This window comes from Leptinotarsa decemlineata, unplaced genomic scaffold (genome assembly GCF_025532065.1).
Source record: "Leptinotarsa decemlineata unplaced genomic scaffold, Ldec_3_MD MMD2_tig00026307_RagTag_RagTag, whole genome shotgun sequence".
NCBI lineage: Eukaryota > Metazoa > Arthropoda > Insecta > Coleoptera > Chrysomelidae > Leptinotarsa > Leptinotarsa decemlineata.
In genome coordinates, this window is record NW_027412681.1 from 4,526,486 (window position 1) to 4,547,727 (window position 21,242).

At 35.6% G+C, this 21,242-nt stretch overlaps 1 protein-coding gene across 5 annotated transcripts; it reads right to left on the bottom strand.

The window, feature by feature from the left end:
• Positions 1–5,515: 5,515 nt before the first annotated feature.
• On the bottom strand, positions 5,516–21,108 carry LOC111515972 (uncharacterized). 5 transcript variants are annotated; one of them, XM_074181300.1, is made up of 4 exons: positions 20,889–21,108; positions 20,365–20,684; positions 14,526–14,869; positions 5,516–13,215 (listed from the first exon to the last, which is right to left on the bottom strand). In XM_074181300.1, the coding sequence occupies exons 2-4, from the start codon at positions 20,609–20,611 to the stop codon at positions 12,751–12,753; spliced, it is 1,056 nt and encodes a 351-aa protein (XP_074037401.1). In that variant the 5' UTR covers positions 20,612–20,684; positions 20,889–21,108; the 3' UTR covers positions 5,516–12,750. The 5 variants fall into 5 exon arrangements, with proteins under 5 accessions (XP_074037401.1, XP_074037402.1, XP_074037404.1 ...); XM_074181301.1 differs by having other exon boundaries at positions 20,869–21,108; XM_074181303.1 differs by having other exon boundaries at positions 14,526–14,860; positions 20,889–21,107.
• Positions 21,109–21,242: the final 134 nt, after the last annotated feature.

Genomic DNA, 21,242 nt, shown 5'->3' on the forward strand with positions numbered 1-21,242 from the left:
TAAACGGTTATTAACATTTGTGATGTGATCTGACCAGCGCGTGCATTGATCTAAGACTACTCCTAAATATTTGATTTTTTCCACTTTTTTTACTATGGAACATGTGCAATCGATCTTATGACCCAGCTTCTTAACGAAGCCGATTAGTTTGTATGGTGAGTGGTCTTTCAGGTCAGATAATAAGAGTACGGATCTGCCGAACTCTAAGAACCTGATTTGCTTCCCAGCGGGGCAGGCAAAAAGTATATGCTCTGCTGTTTCATCATTTTCCAAACAGAGGCAACACACACTGTCTTCCGACATTCCAAGTTTCTGCATATGTTGATTCAAATGACAGTGACCAGTAAAAAGGCCTGTTAGACATCGTAGTTCATCCCTACTGTAGTCCAACAACTGTTCGGTATCAAGCTTCGAAGGGTGGATAAACGCCAATGAGAAGAAAGACAATAGACTGAAGTGAAAACTCCATCAGCTTTTCAATTTTCACGTCCTTCCTTATGAAACAACCTTTACATGGCGATCCTGCCAGGATTTTCGTTATAACACGTTCAATGACAAAACAATTTCAAAATACAAATACGACCAATACGACAAATACTAGCTCAAAAAATAAAAAACCAAAAGTTTTTCAAACCACTGACAACATTACAACTATAAATATCCCTTATTTTAAATTTGCGATTAAGCCAGATTATCTTCGGATAATCCTGGGTCAAAATAACAAGATCAGCGATATGGAAACAATACATTTTGCTAATGACAACTTTTCTTTAGAGAAAGTGTTGTTTCAGCTTGAAACTTTAGCTAGCAAAAATACTATTGATAAATTAAAATTGAAAACTAAGGATCGATCCTATATTCACAATATGTACAATAAATGAGTTCAAAGAAAAGGGTATAAACACATTGAAAAATTTATATGTAATACTATATGATGAACCCACAATTATCACAAATAGAAGCGAAAAAGAAAGACTTATAACAGAGTACCACGATCATCCACTTTTTGGTGGTCACTGTGGACAGAAGCGGCTCTTGAAGAAAATCAGGACCAAGTTTCGTTGGAAAAATATGTCCAAGGACGTAGCCAACTATGTAAGATCTTGTCAAAAATGCCAAATAAATAAAGGTAAAATTGGTCATAGGGAACCATTGGTGATTACACCAACGCCTCAACGGCCATTTGATATTACGTGTATAGACACCATAGGACCATTTCCTGAAACATCAGACGGTAATTGTTATGAGGTTACAGCTCAGTGCAAATTAACAAACTACGTTGTTATGGCGCCTGTAACTAATAAAGACGCCTTAACTAATGCAAGGGCCATAGTTGATAACTTCATTTTGGTTTATGGTCCCATGCGCGAAATACGGACTGATATGGGAACCGAATATAAAAACGAGGTATTAGAACAAGTGTGTAAACTACTAGATATCCAACGAAAATTCTCCACTACCTACCATCATCAGAGTATAGGTGGCTGTGAGAGAAATCATCGGGTACTTAACGAGTATGTTAGAATGTACGTTAACGATACACACACAGACTGGGACAAATGGAAAAAATTTTATAGTTTTTGTTAAAATTCGGCCCACAGTATATATCATAACTATACACCCTTCGAACTAGTTTTTGGAAAAATACCCGAACTGACAAACGCACTGACTGACAAAATAGACCCAGTATTTAACCCTGACGGCTATTATTTAGAGCTCAAATACCGCTTGCAAATTTCTCACCAAAGGGCTAGAGATTTTTCAATCAAGGAAAAGGAGAAACGTAAAAGTGAATATGATCAAACTCCAAAATTCTACTGGAACATCCATCAGTCCGGTCCTGTCATCCAAACTCATGGGAGAAACTCGATAAGAAGAGTAAATATTTATGTGTTTTCTCAACAAGTTATGAACTAATTATCCCTTTATTGGATGCAGAGACTGTATTCATATTCTATTAAATGCTTTATGGCAATTGGTTTCTCTTCGCAACTTAAAACGTGGTTGATCATCCAGTCAAGAGTATGAGATAATTGTATAACATACAGTGCGGATGTAAATAGTCCTCCTCTCCTATCTCGGACAAAATTTACGTAAAAAAGTATCATTATTAGTACCTACCTCGTACCGTGTCGTCGAGAGGGCACTATAAACTTTTTTTCAAATGTGAGGACGACCTTGTGATTCCCCTTTTAATTAGTATTTCAATTATATTGCCAACACTTTTTTATTTATGAGTAATTGGAAGTTACATACTCGTTTTGAAGATCTATAAGCAAACAATAAATAAATATCATAATGAAGAAAAGAGAAATTAAACTTTCTATGTTTTTTACCTCTTTTATTTGTAACTAACGTTATTGCAGTTTCGTCCTATAGGTACGGACATTTTCAAACTTATACAGTAAACTTATACAATAAAGTTTCATTTCTCTTTTCTTCATTTTGATTTCCTACCACCTAGTAACGGCTGTATAATATCATAATTTCAATAAAAAAAATTGATCAATACTCACTCACCTCTGGAAAATAATGACGTTTGTTTACAAACCAAACCAAAAGAGAGACAGGATCTTGAAGGAACCCACTGGATCACCTGATATGATGCCTCTAGATTTTTTGGAGGAATACGTGACTTCTGAAGTATACCGTACTCAACGGCGCTTTATTTCCGAATTCGTGTATAGAAAAAGATGTGCTTGCAACGAACTCACCCCAGAAATATTTCATTAAATAGAAAATAAATATGTACCCACTTTGAATTTGAATTATTTCATTTCATTTCGAATATGTGGTCGATTGAATTGAAACACTACTCGTCTACTGTTTCCAAACGATATGATTGAGGTTTGAGTCATGTGAGGGATATGTGGTTATGTATACGAGTATGATGTTTGGAAATTGAGGAAATACTAAAACGTTAATACATTCGAATTGCCAAAACAAGGATTATTGTTTAAACGTGTAACAAAGTGTGTTAAATGTTAACATAGACCTATAGCGAGTTTGCTATGAGTAAAAAACGAGTTTACTGGTTGGTTTGAGTGTTTTCAAGATGGCCGTGAAGACTTTTAAGATGACGAATGTATCGGACGCCCCAAAACATCAAAAACCAATCAAAATGTGGAAAAAGTCGTTTGTTCGTGAATGTTTTTGCCAAAAATAGTACTGTAACAATGCTCCAGCCTCCACGTTCTCCAGACATGGCTCCTTATGACTTTTTTCTTCTTCCAAAAATAAAGATGACCTTGAAGGGCCGTCGTTTCACAAGCATAGATGACAGTGGAAACGAATTTCTGAAAGAGCTAAAGGCTTTACCAGAGATCGAGTTTGAAAAATGTTTCGAGGATTGGAAGGGCGCTGGCACAAGTGCATAATATCAAATGAAAACTGTTTTGAAGGCGACAATAATGCAGATGAATAAATGGATGAATATTTAAAAAAATATTCGCGTTATTTTCTGAACATACCTCGTATGTCGAAAAAACTTTTAAATTTTAGGTTAGAATATCTCCTGACGTAAGGTAGGATTCAGATACAGCATTCTTTCCCTATACCTTCCCTCCCCCACCGAAAAAGAAAACAAGACAAACAAATTGTAATATATCGCAGAGGCTATGTTCAGATCCTTCCATGTAACACAATTATTTTACTTAATCTATTGGTCTTGTCATTCTGTACTATTTTATCTCATTTCATAGTAGATAATACTGTTTTCTAAACATTGGACATTTTATCACATACAAAATGTATTTTGGGTTATACCGTCAATAACTATTGTCGCTAAACTACTGTAAATATTAGCCTCTCCATATTAGTATCACAAAAATCTCAATCAACAAGCCTGTAATGATCTCATGGAAAAAATCATTCTATGGTTCTCCATTAATAGTCTTATGTGTTATCGTGTTAGGAATCACACGTTAAAAGGTAAGACCTCGTTAGTCCTTAGCTCGCACAAATTTCTCAACTTCTGAGAGTTGTCGTTCGTATGGGGGCGACAGCTGATTAACGGAAAAACAGATTTTAAACAGTTTTTTTTAAACAGATATCAATGCAAAACAGAGAACGGCTGAAAATATAGGGATTCATTTAGGGGAAACGACTCTGGAGAAGTGCCACACCATTAAATTTCTAGGTGTAACTATAAATGATACACTTGATTGGAAATCTCACATAAGTGAAACAATAAAAAAATTGAACAGTAAGCTTTACCAGCACAAAAACTATTCCCAGTACAAAAAAAATGTATACGTCTAATGTACCCAATGTATGTAATCCAAATACAGGCAAGTTTACCTAAAGTACCTGAAATACCTGTATTGAGGCGTTCGGGCCGTATAAAAGGACACACAACAGGATGACACGTTCAGATAGAGTAGGGCCTAAAGCTAGAGGATGACAGCATATATATATATATATATATATATATATATATATATATATATATATATATATATATATATATATATACATATTTCAATAATAAATTGTACAAAAAGGATTTGAAGCTTTATATCTTCTATTAATTATCTGCGAGCGCTTTCGACAATTGGTAGTACTGTCATCATCTGAGGAGTGCCAGATGATGACAGTACTACCAACTGTCGAAAGCGCTCGCAGATAATTAACAGAAGATATAAAGCTTCAAATCCTTTTTATAGAATTTATTATTGAAATACTCAAAATAAAGGAAAATTAGTTGCATCAATCAAAATATATATATATATATATATATATATATATATATATATATATATATATATATAATGACATCCACAATAACGCAACAAGATTCAGTCATCATCTTTACACACCTCAAAATCAGTTAAATATATGCCTGTATGGCCCTATTTCCAATGGAATTAGGGTTTACAACCACCTATTGACAATAATCGATTAGGAGGTATCTTACTTCAGATTCAGAAAAACGCTGAAAACATACTTACTGGATAACTTACTGGACGAGTTTTTATCTTCGTAGTGAACTCTCTTTGCTCCTTATATCATTTTAAAGTACATGTATTGTTTGCCTAATATATGTTCAAATGTCTTTTGACTTGTTTTATGCCTTTTAGGTCTTTGAAATCAATAAAGATTATTATTAATATTTCTGTGATGCCGTTGTTCATTAACTCCATTTTTATATGTGAATTATGTTTACCTTTTTATCTATATTTGGTGAATAAACATTATTATTCCATGAACTACACCTCACGATTTGATCTAACACAGTAGCTTCTTCAACAGTGATTTCAAATCACAAAACATGTCGTGATATATTTTTCAAATAAAGTTTGTGAACCAAATCATGAGGTGTAGTTTATGAAATTACTATGGATCTTCATCAACGGCCGAATCAATCAGAAAAAAAAAATATTATCATTATAGTCTAGGGGCTAGTTCTGAAAAATGTTGTGTTGCATAATCACTTTCCAACTGAATCTCCTTCCCCTTCATATTTTCAAATTCCACACTTTTCTTCGACCAATTTCATTAAAATGAAACAAAAACGAACTCATATCAAGTTTATTGCAATTCAAGTAACATAGCTATGCTCTAAAATATTCGAAACAAACAGTAGTCGAAACTAAGTAGACTAGACAGCGTAGATGCACAGCATCGTAACTAACAGCAATCCATTACATGGCTACAAGCTAAAATCATTTTATATTTACAATGTATACTTCTATCACACTGATTTATTCAATTTATCTCCTATCGAATAATAAATTATATAAAAATCAATCGAGTATAATAAATTCTACAACCATATGAACAAATTGCACACAAACGAGTCTTCAAAAATGTACATTGGATGTAACAAATATCAAGTGGCCACGATTCAAGGTTCAATATGAGTCTCAAACCATGGATGAAACCTACACTCAGCCAATATTTTTCTGTTGGAGGTGGTTCGACAGTTTAAAAAAAAACATTAGAATGAATTTTCAATACTGGCCTAAAACTGGAAAAAATATATCGAGAGCAGGAGTATTTTGGAGATTAAAATAATGGCTCATGCATCAACTATAACAAATTTTGAAACGAAACCTTTGATTTCCATTTTTAAAAAAATGTATGTACACAACGTTTCTTACATATAAAATTTCCAATTCACTTAGTCCCCCTCAAAGAAACATATTTGTCGAGGAGTACCGCCCTGTATATACGTCAACGACCTCAGTCTACAATATTATCCTAGTCACTTCTTATCGAATATCCATAGTAATAATAATAACATTAATTGGCAGTAAATATGAAAAGAAAATTCGTACCCTAAATCAGCTCTCAACAATTTTTTATACTATTCATATGGCATTGAAAAAATGTTGTTTTCGATAGTGTAGTACTTGGTCTCTATAATTTTTTGTATTTTATATTATTCGGTTTTGTACTGAGAGCTGTTGCTAAATACTGAAAAAAAATAATTTGAGAAACACTTCTACAAGCAAAGAGAAAATAACGAGTTCATTTTGGTGGTTTGAAAAAAAAACTTTTCGAGTTTGAATCAATTCAAAGATCCCACATCTAATTTCTGTTGGGTATAGTTCATGTTTCAAAAATATGCGTCACTTAATTATACATTTTCAAACAATTATATGCCTATCTTGATAGTTCGCATTGGAACCTCTGGCGTATAATAATGATCTGAGGACGCTAACTTGGTTAACGAAACGCACGTCGAGACAGTATTTTTGTTCTGGTGTTGGGAAAGTCTTTTCAATATCCATGTTGAAGATATATTTTAGTTTTTTGACCTTCATTTGAATATTTTTATGCCTGACATTTCGTCTGCAACTATGGAAGATATTATCAAAAATAAAAAACTCAACGGTGCCTCACAAATAGACCAGCTGCTTTGGTTAATGTTTGAAAATGTTGGAAACCTACGGAAGTGCAGACGGGCCACATATTTTTATTTTTTTTTTTTCTTGGAAATTACGACTTCAAAACACAACTTTTATCTCGAAATTTCTATATTTTTGTTTCTTGGATATTACGATTTTAAAACTTTAAATTTCGATTTTAATATTGAAATTTCGACCATAATCTCGAAATTACGACTTTAAACTCGAAATTTTGATTTTAATATCAAAGGTTCGACTTCAGCTTCGAAATTTCGACTTTAATGTCAAAATTTCGACTTAAATCTTGAAATTTCGACTTTGATATTAAAATTACAACTGTAAAGTTGTTTGAAGTTGTAATTCAGATTTTGAAATCGAAATTTTGCGATTAGAGTCAAAATTTCAACATTGAAGTGGATTTCAAAAGTCAAAATGAGACTTTAATATTGAAATTTCGACTTTAACTTCGAAATTACGACTTCACTCTCAAAATTTCGAGTTTAAGGTCGAAATCTCGAGACTAAAGTCGAAATTTCGAGGTTAAAGTCGTAGTTTCCAAGAAACAAATAATTAAACTATGTGACCCTTTTGCTCTTCCGTAGAAACCAACTATGGAGGGTAGAGGTAAGGAGAACCATCTCATATGGGAGGAAGCTTGAAACTGTCTCAACTTTCATCAGTAAACAACAATATGAATTAAGCGGTTGTTAATCTAATTGAAGTATGAGTTAGAAAATTTAATATATTCAATGACAAATGACAAGAGTAGTTAGTGACAATGTAAAATACAAGACCTCACATGTTTATATAGTCCAAAATAATTTCGTCAATATACCATAAAATTATTGTTGAAGTAAATTTACTTTGTTGCTACTGTAGTGTCGCATTTTAATGGACACTTATTCACACACAGAGACGGTTCTCCGTAACCTCTACCGTCTATAAAACCAACACAAGATTCACTTTCAAATCCAGTGTTTTTCTCTTGTATATGAAAACTATCACTACTGAGAATTCAAATAAATTTCCTGATAAAGCTAATGAAATAAATTTGGAGACTGGCAGCTTGTCAATATTGAATGGTGTACTACAATTTTCTTGAAATGAACTGCTTCTAACTTTTTTTGTTCCAGGCGTGCTTAGGTGTGGAAATCAATTTCAAGTGGAATGGTTAAACAACTCAAAATTGTCTCGGTATTTGGCAATCACTTTGAAGATGGGCTTTATTTAAAAACTGGATATTCCAGTGCGACTATTTTCTGAGGACGACACCTTCTTTCAATTGTAGTACTTCCATTTCAAAGTCTCCAAATAAAATTATTTCACCTAAACTTATGGCTTCAAGGTGTTTCACTAGATCTAAAAATCACAACCCATCACACTTTCATCAGCTTTCATCAAAGCCCTTTTTAGTTCCTCAAGGTTCATTCTGGGGGCCCATATCCCACGAAAGTACTGAAAATGGTAGTAGTTCAATATCCGAGAAGTGATTATTTTTTGTTCACGAATAATATTGTTACTTTTCTTATTAGTCAGTGGGCTATGCTTGAAGATTGATAGTAAACAAATCTAAAGCAAATGAACTTCAAACGCCAGTCTCGATATACCTACACAGTAGGTTTAATGGACAGAAAACAACTACTCCGATTCCGATTTTCAATTGTGGAATATCATTGACTTTAGGTCGATGATGGTCACTATCTTGCACTGATGAGTGGCTAATAAGCCTGAAACCGGTCTGTAAGTGTGCCCGTTTCAGAATTGAAGGTCGACTCTTTCAGTTGTATTGCCAATTGCATATGCAGGAAATTTTCTGTGAAGATTCCTGCAGTGACGCCTGTCGGATATAATCCGAAGCCCTTCGTGGTATTAGCCAGGGGGGTAGTTGTTTTCTGATAGGCGTCAGTCCATTAAACCTATTGTGTAGGTATATCGAGACTGGCTTGAATGTTTGAAGTTCATTTGCTTTAGATTTAAATATTGTTTCCATCGTGAATAACTTGGAGCACATTTCCAAGACTCAAATGGGATTTATTGTTTTATTGATTATAGCTTGAACTATACCAAAAAGGAATTAGAAGAGATTCATACCATGTAATAAAATATGACAAAATGTTCACCTTTCCTCAATCAAGTAAACATTTTATACCTACACGAAAAATAACTTTACAGCATGTCGATAAAGAACTACGATACACCAAAAACACCCATACCACAGATTTCTTTATATCACAATATTTTTCAGAACATCTACAACAACACTACACGATTCACAAACGAAATTTCGAAAGGTTTACGATACGTAAAGTGGTTTGGACAGTTGGAAAGAATGAATAAGAGAATAACCTTGTTATTACAGAATTCGGGGAATCACAGGGATTTTCAAAATCTTCGTCATGGTGTAACGAACCTCATTCTGATTACTGAGGTTAGGTATGAAGTTTTAGCACTAGGCTCCCTTCTAGTAAGCATATATGTAAATGATCTTTTTATGTGGTTCCATAAAAATAGATTGAATGCAAATGAGATAATTTTGCATCAGTTAGAATAGCATTTATTGTCTACTACATGAAAAATAGCTCTGAAGATTGTTGAAACATTCAAGATATTGAATTGTTCCACAGCAATAAATTGAATTTCAATAATGAGGCTTGAAAAGATATTCTTCATCATCGTTACGGCGCTGTCACCCAATGTACTTCCACTGAGCAACTGTAAAGTGACGTGTGGCAACATGAATCAAGCTTCTCCAACGAATAAGGAGAGTACAAAACAATTTTCAAAGGCATTCAAGTTGGGAGATAGTTTGGGGGATTAGTGTGTTAGAAAAATGGTGGTGTTGAATTGTATTTTGAAAAATTGGATAAATCAAACACAACGTAACATTGGCTACAGTGGTAAAACAAAACATTAATTGAATCCTACAGGATTTTAATGCTCCAAGAAATAACAGAACTTTTTTTTGACATTGAAGATGCCACAGAAGATGATGAGCCCGTGATGTCACGTCGACGACCAGATTCTGTTAATTCAAGGTTATGATAGAAATCTTTGTTTCGTAACCAAATGAAAGACTCCTTGAAGGGATGGATATCCTCTCCTCCATCCAATAGATCAATTTTAGAGTTTTTGTTTCTATCGTTAAATGAAAATTTTATGCAAACGAATAATTAATTCAAGCCTACAGGATTTTTATGCTCCAAAAAGTAAAAACATTTTTTCTGGATATAGAAGATGCTCTGGAAATTTTGTATAAAATGGTGGCGAGACGCTGGTGATATCGACGCCCAAATTCTGTTAATTCAAGGCTATGATTTAGAGGGAGAAATAGGGTTCTGATATATTCAGATGCAAACATGCAAGTATGATAGAGATCTTTGTTTCATAACGAAATGAAACACTTCTTGAAGGAATATTTTCTTTTCTATCCAAGAGATCAATTATAGAACCGTTTCTATTGTTTTATGCAAATCAACCAAGTTAAACAACAAAAAATGAAGTTGCTGAAGAGACAGTCAGTCATGAAATACATTTATTATGTGATGGAATGAAACTCATCAATGCCAAAATTGATTTACACAGAGGTTTGCCAAGTTTTTTGAATTTTACATTTCCTGCAATATATGATGTAGAGAAAATTAGCAAATGTGACTTTACATTTATATTGATGTTTTAAATAAGTATTAAACCACTGGCTACATAAAGATTCCAGTTTTTAGTGGAATTATCAAATTTTTTTCAAAGACTCAAAACAAATTATGAAAATTCTTTGATAAGACTACTTTCAGCTGCAAGCACTTAAAGCTGCAGAAGATAGAAAGCAATTTCTCAGTTATCTATCCCGTACATTCTGTCTTCGTATGGGAATATGTCGATACTCATCATTCCAGGCTTGGTATTCTAGTTATGGATGAGAATAAAATTGTTAAAATTACTGATAGAAATTGCTATATAATTCAACTTAGCAAACTGTTCTTTTTACAGATAGGACACAGCTCCCACCCATCATTGACATATGTGACTGATCATTGGCCATCAATAAAGTGTACAATGATTGGTCTTTTTTCTATTGACCAATGATCAGCGGAAGAGATGGAGGGGGTGAAAGACTTCAACAGTAGCCAAAAACTATTATCGCTAGGTTCCTTCCTATCTTTTAGGAAGATTATCCATAATCTATGTGCTTTGAAACCCTGTGCCTTTGGAGAATGATCGACTGTTTTACTGGTGCGTGATGATCAGCGGAGGCAGTTTCTGATCTTTGAAATAGACAATGACGAATCACTTTACTACAAGCCAAATGATCAGCCATTTTTACTGTTGCTGGCCAATGATTCGCCATTTAACTGACGGCCGATGATCGGCCATTTAACTGGCGGCCGATGATCGGCCATTTAACTGGCGGCCGATGATCGGCCATTCAACTGGTGGCCGATGATCGGCCATTCAACTGGCGGACGATGATCGGCCATTCAACTGGCGGACGATGATCGGCCATTCAACTGGCGGCCGATGATCGGCCATTCAACTGGCGGCCGATGATCGGCCATTCAACTGGCGGCCGATGATCGGCCATTCAACTGGCGGCCGATCAACTGGTGGCCAATGATCGGCCAGTTTTACTGATAGTGGATGATCAGCGGCATCTAAAGAGCAGCCGATGATCGGTAATAGAAATATGTGAAATCGAAGATTTCCCAGTTGTCAAAACTCAATAGAATATTGCATATCATGCTTATAAACACCACCAATTTGATCTATTCTGCTTTTGACATATTAATCAATTCGAATCAATTTTAACAGAAGATGATGAAGGATTCTAGAAACATCAGCTGCCTCAATTCAAGTAATTATTAATGAGTCCATAGAAAAAGACATTTATTTCTAACAAAACAATGTGTTTCATGATTGACTTTACAAAAAAAATATCTGGGACAAACAAACCACCCTTTCTTTTAGTATATAGGAAGAGAACTGAAAAAAATATATGTAGTATCACTTATTGATTTGCTTGATATCAAAAATTACTTCTCCATTCAAGAGAGCCAAATGGGCCGGTTTCATCTTCTTTCGAAACTTAGACACCCGAAAAGTAGAACCATCTTACTCTATCTTTACATGCTATCTGAAAAAAATTTATTGCCCACCTGTTTGCGCTTGTTAGAATTTGATACGCGTCCCCCAATCAGATACCGATTTTTCCGCCCCTTAACACGTTTTCGGCCATTCCAGTCTGTAGGCCCGAGACAAGATTTTTCCAATAAAAAAACATCTTATGTATCAAGATACAAATTGTCCGATATCATTTTCAAAATTTTAGAATGCCGAAGATCTATTTCAAATGGAATATGAATAAGGGGAAAGACTGTGCTGGTGTGCATGACGAATTTGCACCAGAGTTTTGAATTTTGGACAATTTTGAAAAAATGCTAATTTTATTTTTCTGTTTTCAGGTTCATTAGTAGGGGTCAGCAAGTTTTTGGGTCGGACATTTCATCTGTAACTACAATACCGTGAATTGACTGCAAGGCTTTTAAAAGAGGTCGTAGAAATCCACGAACATAAAAATAATTCTACCTGTAAGGTAGAGAGAGCTTGAATATTATTAAAACATAGACACCGGTATTTCAGAACACACAGATTGTTCGAGATTGTTGATGTCCGCCGCAATTACAGACGAAATGTCAAGCCCAAAATCTACAGACTACAACTAATAAAGCCATAAACAGCTGATGATGCTTTTGATACCAACAGTGAAAACCTACATACCATGATCAATCTATACAATGTCAACTATGACCTTTAAAACATTTTTCGGATTTTTCACTCGGCCTGGCAGACCAGTCAGTTGGCAGTGAACGTGTTAAGCATCGAAACGAATACGCCGCGTCACCTAATCTCAACACAGCTGCAATTTTCGACAGTTACACAGCCATTTGATGATACGAGCGTTGCGTTCCACTATCGAAGGTGGATCACTTGACCTATAAGTGGTAGGGCAATAATCAACGTTCTCTAGAGGTCTGCTCGAATCGACAGTGGAAACATCCGAAAAAAAAACGGGGCTTTCTGAAGATCCGCTCGCACTCAGCATCTCTTCGTAGCTATCGCTGGTGAGACCGAGGTGCTCAAAAAACTGTTGCAGGTGACTCGTCGGCAGTTCGGGGGGTCTCCAGTAGCGGTCACTGATGTCCGATTTGGAACGCAGGATGGGGCGGTCGCGTTTGTATCGGAGGCATTTTTGACGTTTGAAGGTCGAAGGGGGCGGGTACACTTGGCGAGCCCTGCAGTCAGGCTCCTGGCAACAGTAGTAGGAGCTGCCGCCGCTGTGCTGGGTGCTGGAGCCCGAGTCTCTGCGAGTTTCCTGGAAATTGAGTGTCAGTTGAGTTATTATCGAAATATTTATCGATCCTGTTGGTTGAAACCTTAAAAAAAAGTATCACTGGAATCGACCCCACACCTGACACCATTTCACATCACTACAATTGTTTCAATTACACTGGGTACAATGTCGAGATATTATGTTATAGAGTAAGTGTTGAAAGGATAACAATTACAGTTCTAGATCTAGAAATAACTATCTTCACTATGGACTAGATGTGATATTTTTCAACAAGAAGTTGACATAAGTTGTTATAATTTAAGACTGTCGAATACAGTAGTTTCAAAAATTTTCAGATGCAGTGTTGCCCAAATCTATAAGATTTTCTAAATTCTTATAGGATATTACAATGATTGTGTTGTCCACTATAATTTCCACTATAATTTCATTTAGTATTCATGTGCTACTGGTGTCAATCGAATTCTTTATTCATACGATTTCAACCGATTTATTTCATCAAACCATTCCTTCTGTCAGCACTTTTCATGTCAAATGTCAACAAGTACTAGGAAATAATTTAATTTAGAAAATTTTATAGATGTGTAAGAAAATGATTTGCTTGAAAAAAAATAGTACTGTCACTTGGCAATATCAGTCGCCATTTTTTTTTTCATAAAAAAACAAGATCATAGATTTGATTATGAACTAATTGGTGGCAAGCATATAAAAATTTGTTTTGAGTGAATTTTCGAAACATAGTTATTCTTTTGATATACTGTTTGGAACCTTTGGTATAGTAATGAATATTACCGGAGTTGTTTCCCAACACCAAATCGTTATTTTTACACCTCGACACGTGTTTCGATCACCAAGTGATCATCTTCAAAAGGAAGATAAAACTGAAGATCACCAAGTGATCATCTTCAAAAGGAAGATAAAACTGAAGATGATCACTTGGTGATCGAAACACGTGTCGAGGTGTAAAAAATAACGATTTGATGTTGGGAAAAAACTCCGGTAATATTCATAGTTATTCTACACCTTGGGTGTAGTAATGAATATTACCGGAGTTTTTTCCCAACACCAAATCGTTAGTTTTACACCTCGACACGTGTTTCGATCACCAAGTGATCATCTTCAAAAGGAAGACAAAATTGAAGATGATCACTTGGTGATCGAAACACGTGTCGAGGTGTAAAAAATAACGATTTGGTGTTGGGAAAAAACTCCGGTAATATTCATAGTTATTCTGTTAATGTTATTCACGGTCATATAAGCTAAGTATCTGTTTCCACCAGAGACCAAATTAAGCCTGAAATCAATGAAAATAACTGCATAATTCCAGAACTCACCTGTCTTGGAGGTGGTGGCGGTTCACTCCTCTGGGTATAGTGTCCACTCGAGCCCCCGCTGTCCCTATTAGACAAGCTCTTGTTGCTACTCTTATTCGAACTCGGCTCTCTGCAATGAAGATCCGGAAGGCTTTTGTGGCAACGTTGTGCGTACTCTGCCGGAGGACTGAGCGGGGCCATTTGCTCCACGCACAGCTCTTCTGCACTGTCGCAAACCAGCAACTGTCTCAGTTTATTTTGCAGCAAGTCGCTAGTGGCAGAATGTACTGAACGTCTGTGCGTTAAGGGCGGTAGAGACCTTGAAGGCGAGACGGCCATGTCTGGAACAAATTGTACTGCAAGTACTGGTTATAATAATGAGTCAAAAGAGTATATGCTTATTAATATTAATGAATTCGCTAGCAATAATAATAATAATAATAGTAATAATAATAATCTTGCATTTGCTCAGATGCCTTGCGGTACCCGACAACAAAGTGAGATGCATTGAACAACTGATACCACTTTGGCGAACTCGCTTCACCATAACAACTGGTCAAGCAAGAGTCCAAACAGGGTGGGTCACTTTCAGAAGGGGTGTATTTCAGGGTTATTCCCTCAGTACCCTACTCTTCTGCATCTCACTATTGCCATTATCCGTTGCGCTCAGAAATACTCAAAGGTATAACTGTGGCACCCCGGAAACCGGAGGCACAAGGTCACCCATCTGTTTTATATGGATGATCTTAAACTTTATGCCTCTGGAGAGAAGGATCTCCATCAGTCCTTGAGGGTGGTGGAAGAGTACACGCATGCTATCGGTATGAAATTCGGGATAGACAAATGTGCAATGGTCCATCTCAAAAGAGAACGATTAGGGGACTACGGAGAGGATGTGCAGCTCGTCGATGGAAGCATCCTACACCATCTGGATGCCGCAGAGACGTATACTTATCTCGGGGTGGAACAACGCCACTCACAAGAGGTAACAGCAGTAAAAAACTCTCTCCGCGGCAAGTATCAGCACAAACTTCGACAGATCTGGTCATCGGAACAAAGTTGCTGCAACAAATATTCTTGCCGTTCCAATCTTACTCTACTCATTTGGAGTAGTGAAGTGGACTCGGGAGGAGCTGTATCAACTCGACGTAAAGACCCGAAAATTGATGCTTCTCTATAGGAGTTTGCATCCCAAATCGTCCGTTCCACGGTTGTACTTCCCCCGACAACAGGGAGGCCTTTGACTTTTGAGTTTGGAGTGTCTACATGACAGAATGGTACTGGATGCAGCCTGTAAAGTCGTCAGGAATTCGGATCCCCTTCTCTGCATGGTCCGTGACCATGAGAGAGCAGGAATTGGAGCACAACTCTGTCTGCGAACCCGTTCAGCAAAAAGCTCAGATAAAAGCCGCAGAAATCACCTTACTTCTGCGGAGACAGAAGGATAAGCCAATGCATGGGGTCTTCTTCAATAGCATTGGAGACCTTGGCTTATCATAGCGCCTGACGTTCGCTTTTCTCAGGTCGAGTGGGCTGAAATCGGAACTGAGGGGTTCATCATGGTTTGCCAGGATGGTTTAATTTACCGCAGTCGCGTGATGGGTATAGAGGTTCCTGACACAAGGTGCAGGGCCTGCCGCGAGGCGCCCGAGACCCTGAAGCACTTGCTATCAGCATGCCCAGCATATGCGGTCTCGGCCTATATCCATCGACATAACGCGGCCCTAAGATTGCTATATTACCATCTACGGCACTATTACGGTATTGACGAGACACCGATATTGAATTCGTTGTGGGGAACAAGAAGTGCCGAATTTATTGGAACTATTCGTTCCCCACCCTCAGGCTCATACAAGCTAATAAGCCTGAAGTAGTCCTTCTCGACCACCAGAGCAAAACGATATTTGTCGTGGAGTTTTCAGCTCCTGGCGAGACGAATATCGTCAGAAAAGAGGAGCAAAAACGGATAAAATATCGAGATTTTCTCTTCCAGATCACTCTGTCAAGATAGTTGTTCTGATTATTGGAGTCCTTGGTGGAATGATGTCCTCTCTACTCTCGAATCTTAAAATCATACCGGCTTGCCGCACTAAGGCAGAAATCTTAGCTGCACAGATGCAGAAGGGTGTCATTCTTGGCTCACTGCGCTTGCCCAGGGCACATGATTCTCAGACCCAATGATCACTTACCCCACGGTGTGGGGAGTGGTCATTGGTTGACAATGCTGGCGCGCCTTCCCGAATGAATCGGGCATGGGGCCCGACCAGCATAAATTAGGAAAATATTAATAGTGAAACAATTTCCAACGGGTACAGTACCTAATTACAGGAAATGCTTCAAAACTAATTTTCCAAAAATTATAGAGCATTGTTGGTCATAAAAAACAAAACACATCTATGATTTGAATGTAATGTTTGTTTTCGCAGAATCTAAGTAGAACGACGTTTCATATCTGATGTTATGCAACAGAAGTCACTGTTGAAATTACTGTCTGGCACTTAAACTAACTAACCTCAATTCTTCACATATTTCACTGTGAGAATAAGAATGTTCAAAGTTCACGAACTACGTGCATTCAATGTTATCATTGTAACAGACATATTTTGATACACAAAATAAATATGGCTAGTGGAATAGCTTTAAGATGAAATTATCGTTTTGTAAATCAATACCAAAAAGCTTAGTGGTGTTAAGTGAGTGGTACGACATGATGGTCGTGGGTTTCACGAGTTCAAATCCCAGTGCAATTTTTTCTTTTTGCTGTTAGTACCAAAATATTGTCATTCGTATACGTACCAAAATTGGGTGTTTGGGTGCGAAATTCAATGATGCGGCGGCTAAATGGTTGTATTGAAGCCAAAGGAGGCCCTTTCCAACACTTAATTTAGTGCAATTCGTTAGTCTAGTCTAGATGTTAATGTTATTTAATATTTGTTGTTATTGTTACATAATTAGTAATGAAAATTGTGAAAATAATAATTTTTAAAGAAACATTAAATTTACCATTTCCTTGTGAGGTCCAGGAATATGCAATTAGGTTGACTTTTTTCTTAAAAACTAAGCAAGATACGAAAAAAATTCAAGAGACAAAAAAGTTGTATTTCTAATTGCTTAATCCAAAGAAGTAATAAAAATTGCACAGTCATTGGCGTACATTTTTAAATCAAAAATATTCGTTCAAATCCCGCTCGAGACGCCACTGGACTTAATAAATTGAATCACGTTCGGGCTAAATTAGCTCCTTAATGTTATAAATATCATTTTCAAATTACAACAAAATTAGATAAAGGATATTTAAAATATTTACGAATAATTTTTTTTAATTTTTTATTTCAATACCCTGTATCTTGAGAACGAAGGATTTGCGGACCCATGTTTATATGAACATTTCGTTTTAAAATTACCTAAAGAATCGTCTGTTGAATTTATGGTACATACTTAATTAACACCCTGTATGTATTTCCTTTCGTATTTGATACAATTACAACAATTCGACAAGATCACACTTGCCATACTCATGTGCTCTGCATAGTAGCTGAACAACCTAAATGCATATCTACAATGAACCTTTTTCCTGAAGTACAAAAAATCACTCACTAGCGGCGCTAGTAGTTCGGTAGGGACAAACACTGCCTAATCCTCATATAAACATATGATAAAGTACAATTAAAAAAGAATGTTTTTAACAGAAGAACAAAACTAAAATTTGCAACTGTAAAGAATAACAATGTTGTAACATTAAAACGTTGGCTTGCATGCCGTAATTTAAAAGTAACTGGAAAAAAAAGTTAATTAATAGACAGGTTAGTATACAGACTCTAGTAAACGAGTAACGGTAGATTCAAACTGTAATAAAAGAAATTTAAAATAATTATGAATTTCAGACTCATTTCCGAGTGAAATATGAATCAAATATAGATGGTAATGAAATAAATTCAATTAAATATAATGCATATAATTTAATAAACGACTGAGGTTATATCTTATTCTAATCAATAGTAATTAACTATGAAAAATTTACTATTCTTTCATGTTTAGAGCATACATATGAATATTTATTTATTTTTTGCACTGTTAAATTCTCTCTCCTCGAATCATATATCCATTTCTTACATCTAACCTCATTATTATGAGGTTTTATTTTATAAATGGTATAAAAAACAAGTTTTCTTCCGGATATCAATTATCTCACGTACAATTCGCGAAACAGCAATGCTTTGTTGGCATTATACTAGCATAAAATTATTTTTTATATCAGATTTATATTTTTAAATAATAAATTAATATTACATAAATAACACTGTTTTACATGTGAATAGTTTATTGTTTGTCCCTACTACTTGTGCTGCCTCTCGTGACACGTTTGCTGTACTATGCTCAGGAAAAAGGCTCATTGAGTTCTTCAATTGTTGACATTTGATAACAATATTCTCTACCTACTACTCCAGACTCACATATATCATGGAGATAGATAACTCATTAAATTTTCATTTCTAATTTAAAAAATAATTATTGTTAATCAAGTGATTTTTTTCAAAAGTAATAATCAGGGTATTATTTTTTTCACTTTACACATTCCCACAAAATCTAACAAAAGAAACTTTCAATTTTTACAAACAATTCCCTATATTTATATCGATAAACAGAAATTATCACCAATTCATGACTCAAGCAATCTACATATCTTATCTGAGAAGTATTGCAAAATATTTACTTAATGAATCTTGGTGCAGGTTATTAGTAATAACAATTATTTAAATAGAGTAAATATGAGTATTACTACAAAACTGTCAATCAGAAAGTGAATATTCACCTCATTTTTTAAACTTGTTTAATAAATATCAAGTCCTGATGTGATTCCTGTAGAGTTCAATCTCAGTAAAACAAATATAATTGCTTTCAAATATATACTGGATGATTTGTCCTTGCAGAATGAAACCATTGATATTAAAGATCATAGGACTCTTTATTGAAAAGAGATTTGAATTTTGAGAATCATATTGAACATTTGAAAAGCAGGAAATCTTTGATATCTAAGTCATTTCCAAAAAACTTGATAATACGGATTTCAGGATGAGAATCATTCCCAAAGAACTCGCAAGTTCTATAGCAAAAACTGCACAGCAGGTTATAATAGTCACACTTCGGGTATGGAAGTACATAGATCTAGTTTATTGAAGTCAGTTATGTTAAAAAAAGTTAAAAAAAAATCTGTTCTAAAATCTGTTTTTCCGTTAACCAGCTGTCGCACCCCTACTAACGACAACCCTCAGAAGTCAAAACTTATGCGAGCTAAGGATTAATGAGGTCTTACCTTTCAACGTGTGATTCCTAACACGGGTTGGACGATAGCAAGTAAAATCGATTGTTCAGACTATGGCTTCAACCACCGACCAACACAGCAGTCAATTCGAGTGAGTAAACAAAGCACTCACGTCAAACCGCCGGGCAACCGACCACATCAGAGTATGATTGAATATTTAAGACAACTGAACACTGACCCCTTCAGAAATAAATAGGATTTATTGAAGAATAGACCATATAGATTGCATGAAATGTACAATGATAGATTCTGAATTAGAATTTGTTGTACTTTTTATATACATGTGCTATTTTTTGTTTGTTTGTATTTGTATGTACTTCTTTATTTTTGACATAAGTTCTTTGATGTTGCTGATGTTTATTTTCATTTGACCCAAACAGGTTTGGAAATTATCAGTACACATACACTAATGTTTAAAGAATAAAATAAAGTTACAAATACATACAAAACACAAAGCAGTATTTAGTTAGAAGCTAGTCTTTGTCAACAAGATTTGACCTTCAGACAAAGTGTGCTTATTATCATTAGAATACTTACAGTGAGGCAAAGTTGTAGGTCTGTAGTTGGATCCATGTCCAGCAACATTCACAGATTTGCTTCGATTGTAGGTTCCGTAACCACCAAAATTCGAATTGGGTCGGGAAGGAATTGCTTGAGTCGTGTCTCTGACCACCTCGGACTTCACGTAGAATGGTTTACTTTCAGCCAGGAGCTCAACTGCGGATTTTCTCTTAGCTCGCATGCTCTGCGACTTCATTAGCGTGGGGTACATCATTGTTGTCATTGTGCTAGGGTAGTTACTATTGATACTGGTTTTCAATTGAGTTGAGTTACATATAAATCATGAATCGAACCACCTACAATAATAAACAGAAACTTTATTCAAGAAAATATTAATGATACCAAAAACACAAAAACCATACTGAAAACTTAAGATGACAAGAGCATTGCATCTAGACACACACTTGTAAATTACATTCTAGGTATTAATTGATGTTATGATACAATACAAACAGAAGTCAAAACATAACAGACTCTAACAAGATATCGGTTGTTTTTACCAGGTTATGATTGGCGGGCATTTCAATCGATTATTGAGTCGCCTATTTGTGAAACTGAGATCAAGAACGTCACATATTTGAGCTTATTTCACTGAAGTCCACTTTTTCAACGAATAGTTATCCTACAGGAAACAAGAAGCCATTTTGGAGACAGCAAGACAATTCGCTATTCGCCAGACCTCCCTCTTTAGTAATTTGCCAGAACACAGCTGATTATGAAGTTTGGATATATGGCAACGTCTGTAAAGATAGATGACAGGACCCACGACCACGAAATAGGAATTGTTGTTTTTGTCTGTTATAAAAAGCCAGGGTTGTCAAATAGGGGTGTGGAATGTCAAAGATTCTGGTCGC

What these genes read in the sequence shown, in the direction of transcription:
- LOC111515972 (XM_074181300.1), bottom strand. Translation starts at nt 20,611, where the DNA reads ATGACAACAATGATGTACCCCACGCTAATGAAGTCGCAGAGCATGCGA. An exon ending in ACCTACAACTTTGCCTCACT is followed by an intron (nt 14,870 to 20,364) that starts GTAAGTATTCTA and finishes TATTATAACCAG; the next exon opens with TACTTGCAGTACAATTTGTT. An exon ending in CGCCACCACCTCCAAGACAG is followed by an intron (nt 13,216 to 14,525) that starts GTGAGTTCTGGA and finishes CTCAATTTCCAG; the next exon opens with GAAACTCGCAGAGACTCGGG.